At 43.4% G+C, this 5,282-nt stretch overlaps 1 protein-coding gene across 1 annotated transcript in view; it reads left to right on the forward strand.

Moving 5' to 3' along the window:
* Window positions 1–258: 258 nt before the first annotated feature.
* The window catches only part of SNCG (synuclein, gamma (breast cancer-specific protein 1)), a 16,494-nt gene continuing 11,470 nt past the window's right edge, over window positions 259–5,282 (forward strand). The window contains exon 1 of the mRNA XM_009083380.1: window positions 259–540. Within this exon, the coding sequence (XP_009081628.1) occupies window positions 420–540 (121 nt within the window). The 5' untranslated portion in view covers window positions 259–419. The remainder of the gene's footprint in view (window positions 541–5,282) is intronic.

The following is a 5,282-nucleotide window of genomic DNA, read 5'->3' on the forward strand; positions in this document are numbered from 1 at the left end:
AGATAAAAAGTCTCCCTCTTGACATGAGAGCATCCTTGAGTGAGAGCATTGCAGCATATGTTAAAAGCTCTGTCTGGAAATTTTCCAGACAGTCCCTTACCTACTGCTGTCATCGTCCTCCTCTCCCCCTCCCTTCTTAAACCTTCCCAAGCAGATCCATATCATTAATATTTCAGTATCAGCTGTACACAGGCATTGGCTACACTGCAGCACACTTCATCAATAAGAGCCAGGGAAGGCTGTGAGGTTTGCCACACTGCCTTCATCCAGCGGAGGAGTAACAGCAAAGGCAGAGCCTGGCAGAGAAACAGAGGATCCACAGAGGGTAAGGCTGCATCTTGCAGCCTCAGCCTTGAGGGGCTTTTTGCTGCTGTCCCTCCTTCAGATCGTTCAAGTTAATACCCTAACAAGCAACAAGAATGGATGTCTTTAAGAAAGGTTTTTCCATTGCTAAAGAAGGTGTGGTGGCTGCTGCAGAAAAGACCAAGCAGGGAGTGACCGAAGCTGCAGAGAAGACTAAAGAAGGGGTAATGTATGTAGGTAAGAGAGAACTAGTTTCAATCTTCATTTCAGCATGAGCAGCTGCATAGATTGTCTCTGAGAAAGTCTGGGGAAATTCTGTTTTGGCTGAAGCTTGGGACTGAATGTCAGGAGGTCTGAATAACATCCTCAGCTCAATGCAGAGTTGCTGTGTCAGCCTGGGGTGCCACAGACTCCTCGTGCCTCAGTTTCCCCAAATGGAAATTAGACATAGAAACCACCACTGTTTCTGGGGAGGCAGAATGAGTGCAATGTTTAGGAGCAGATGCTCAGGTATAAGGTTTCTGTTAGACTATTCACTGATTGTTTGCAGGTGAGTCTGACACTCTCCAAGCATCTGAGCACTGCTCTCTGCCTCACCTCCACGCTGAGGAGGTCCCTGAGAGGAGCCAACAGTGTTAGTAAGAGGGGATTGCAGGATACATCTGTTTCCCCACAAACAAACTGTTTTATCCTGAAATCCTTATCTTGTTCACCAACCTATTTCATTGCCAGTACACACATCAATCTTGCTTTACAAGAGACACCCAAATTCATTTTGCCCAGAGGATAGGATCTGGAAAACAGCATGCCCCATGTCCTGCCCAGAGACCTCTCTCACAGTTAATGGGCTGTTTCAGAAACCTCCCCTGTCAAGGTCACCCTCAAAAACTACTATCTCCACTATCTAGCACATGCAGTTATATGGCTGGATGGTCAGATAGTTCAGATAATACAAAATCTACAGAGTCTTAGGTTCCCAAGACTGATTACCTCGTTGCTGATTACTGCACTTCACACAGCTTTTTGCTAGATGTGAGAGAGAGGGTTTGCTTTTTTTAGTAGGAAAGTTTACATGTAGGCTCTTCCTGCTATCATACTGCAACATCCACAGCTGTACTTGTCTGCTATATTTCAAACAGCTCTATTGACAATAGCCACAGATTTATATTTGTACATTACAAATCAAATATAAAATTTGTATGTAGCAGGTCTGGTATTGTTTTCATCCTGAATTTTTAAATACTTCACTAATGGCATGCTAGAAATGTATGGATGTAGCAGTTCACATTTCAGTTTGAAGCTGACTTGCAAGAAAAAAAGGTAAGCAGTATTCCTGTAAACAATTAAACTAATCACAGTAACTTCAACACCTGCCTGTGAAATGTCACAGATGGGTGTCATATTGTGGCATCACTACTGCTCCACCTGCTTTCAGTTTTGAGTCATGTCAGGGTTATTTGGACTTTTTATATGCAATTCCTCACATCTCTGTTCAGTCACGTTGTACTCCTCCATACTGCAACCTGATTTTCATTGTTGCACAGCCATCAGGTACAGAGTCTGTTTGTGAGATTCTAACCTGTTCTACAAGCCTTAAAACCTAAATCTCTGAATGAGGATCAAATAAGGATCAAGAGGAAGACTGAGTGCTTTCTGCTTTTATTGGTTTGCTTTGGTTTGTTAGCATACTGCTAGTCCCTGCCCTGTCATGCACTGAACAGTGCTTTGCTTTGGGCTGATTCAGTTCCTGTTGCACACTGGGGGAAGTTCAGCCCTTTGGGGAAAATATAGTCTTTCACAGACAGGAAAAGTAAAGGCCAGATGCTGATTAGCTCCGAGAATTGGGTTTTTAATACCCAGAGAAGGTGGAGGCCCAGTATATCAATTAAAACTGGGAGGATTAGTATGTTTTTCACACTGCCTTTTCTCACTCTGTGACACATGAAGGGTTAATCAGAGGCCTGAACTGTTTCTTCTGTACTTCTTCCTTTGCAGAGCCCTATCCCAGTGGCTTCATTTAGAGCATTATGTGACAAAACCTGAATTTTTGGATGCTAGGAGAAAATAATTCTGTATCAAAGATTGAGGGTCTTTTCAAAACATCAGGAAAGGGAGGAAAAGCCCCAAAACCTAGGATGGAAGAAGTGGATCCCTGACTTTTATTCAGCTTTGTGTTTACTTATTTCTGAGTCTCCAAGGAGGATTCCAGATGTCTAGGCACAACCACCACATCTGGTGAGTCACTTGCTGCCTCCCAGGAGAAGAAAATAATGGTCATTCACAGGAATCTTCCTGGAGCAAACAGAGTCATTGGGGCACTGTGGCCACGTTCTCCCTCCCCTCTGATCCATGCAGGGTCAGGTCCCACAGCCCATGCCAGTGCAGAGATGCCTCCCTCCTGTGCCTGCACCGCAATGCGGTTCATAGATGGGCTGGTTCGAGCTGCTGCCATTGCATGGGCTGCTCCTGCCGCACCACGCGGCTTGATGAACAGGTAGGGTAGAGAAAAGGGTCCAGAAAGAGAGAGAGAGAGAAATCCTGTAGCATGGGACACCTTGGCACCTTGGGAAATCACAGTCAGCTCCCCAAATTTGAACAGCTTCTGAGTATACAAAAGTGGTGGGATCCCTGCATGGTTAGTGTGGATCCAGCAGTTAGTTCAATGGGTGGTCTTTTTTCATTTGGTTTAAACAAGGGGATAAGTGATGCTGAAGTTAATGAATGAAGTTAATGCAAAGCCACATCAGAGTATTAAGAGGGGATAAATGATGCTGAAGTTAATGAATGAAGTTTAATGCAAAGCCACATCAGAGTATTAATGTCATTAGTACTGTTTAATGCTGTAATTCAGGAAGCCTCAACAAAGAATACACTTCTCATTTTCCAGAATGACTCCTGACCACATGTGTCACAGAAACCCCCAACGCATCAACCTCTACTTAAAATAAGTGACTCCTGCACGTCATAATATCCCTTTCTACTCTAAACCTTCTCCCTCTGCACAGCAATCCACCACCTCGGTCCCACCCTTGCCATACCAAAGCTCTTACAGATGGCTCACAGCACTCAGAAGAGGCAGGATGCATGAACTTTTAATTCTGTGTACAGAAGCTGCAGGCAAGGACAAATGAGTGAAATGAGATTGAGCATCAGGTGATTGCTTTCTGATTCAACAGATGCAGGTTGCTGGCGAGAGCCTGTGCCGGAAGGTCAGGATTCATGCAGTGCATAATGGATGTGAGCCTGAGTCATTGGGTGGGGCTGGGCTGGGAAGATGAGCCAAGCTCTGCCCAGGCTGCAGCAGCGACTCTTCCCAATGTCATTGCTGCTTGCATGAAATATATTCGTTTGGGTGGGTTTTTTTTCTTCTACCTGCATCCCTCCTTTCTGGAATTATTTTCCATCAGCAAATATGGCACCCACCCACGCGGATTCGTTTGGGTGGTTTTTTTTTCTTCTACCTGCATCCCTCCTTTCTGGAATTATTTTCCATCAGCAAATATGGCACCCACCCACTCCCCTCTCCCTGTAAAAGAATTGAGCCCAGATAGTCATCTTAAAAGTCTGGTAAAAAAAAAACCAAAACAGAACTACAGCTCTTGTCTCACTAAACATTTTTACTGAAAAACTGGATTGCATGGAAAGCTAATACAGCAAATCATGTACTTTTCTTACCTGACAATTGCTGTTTGACCAAAAAACAGTAAAGAAGGGCTAAGCTTGAACATATGTGTCTGATATGAGACAATCTTGTATATCAAATCAATATTGTGGCAGTCTTTTATTGGAATGGCACTGGGAGGGAAACTGAAGCAGAATGGTGAGTGATTTGAACTGTGTGCATTTGGCCCCTTCAGGAGCTCACAACGATGGCTTGAGACTTGCACCTGCTCTGCACACTGCTGTGCTTCTGCATACATTTGTGTATCATGGGCATCAGTACTAAATCTGGTTCACAGCAATGCACACGTATCACATGCGTCACTAGGAACTGCAGTTTACAGCAATAACAACTATAAAGTACAAAGATTTCATCTCTGCAGTTTTAACACAGTTCAGGAGGGTGGAGTGAAATGTTGAGGGCATATTGTAGTAGAACAGTTTTGTTCTGCCTCAGGCAACCATTACAGCCCCTAAAATAAATCAACAATTGAGAATTAGATTCAATAATACATAACATGCATTGGGAGAACAGAAGTGGGCTGGGTCTGTTGTTATCAGAGAGCTGCACCTGTTTTGCTTTCCATGCTGTTAATGAGATCGAGATGTGGTTTGTAACTGGTTTCCCCCACCACTCCCATGGATGCTCCACTACCATGGAGTCAAAGATCTGCCTGGCTCTCTCTTCTACAACTTTGATTGGTGTCCATAAAAATCCTTTTGTTGTATCAGTATGGGAACCTTGAAGAGAACCTGTATAGGTGCAAATGATTTACAAAATACAGCAAAGTGTATTTGAACAGTGGAACATTTTGGCATGTGTTTATTTAGTTTCCAACAGGGATAAATGTATTCCTTTATTTTTGTAATGTGTAAAGCACCTACTTACCATGGGGGCTGCCCATCTACTGTGTGATTTAACATATCTGCTGCAGTATACAAGTAGAAGGGCAATATAACTCGTCACTTCAAGCGTGAAGGAAAATCACAGAGATTAATTATTCCTTAGGGCTATTTGTGTTGCAAACTGAATGCCTTCACATCCTGTTAGCTTTTCTGCCTTGAGAACAGTGAGATAAATTACAATGTAAGCATACATATGGTGTACTTTAATAATTGGGGATAAAACCATCTGCATTCTGTGTATTGCTGCAAGTAGGCACTTACAGCCTAGGCTGGGGCACACAAATGGGAATCTAGTAACTACATGTAGTAGATGGGTGGTTGTTCTGAAAATTTAGCCTCAAATCTCTCCAAAGTCTTTATTAGTGGTAGAGAATGAGACTTTAAATGACCATTGCAGCCAACTGTCCTGCTGA

Source organism: Acanthisitta chloris, unplaced genomic scaffold (assembly GCF_000695815.1).
Source record: "Acanthisitta chloris isolate BGI_N310 unplaced genomic scaffold, ASM69581v1 scaffold3271, whole genome shotgun sequence".
In the NCBI taxonomy this organism is placed as follows: domain Eukaryota; kingdom Metazoa; phylum Chordata; class Aves; order Passeriformes; family Acanthisittidae; genus Acanthisitta; species Acanthisitta chloris.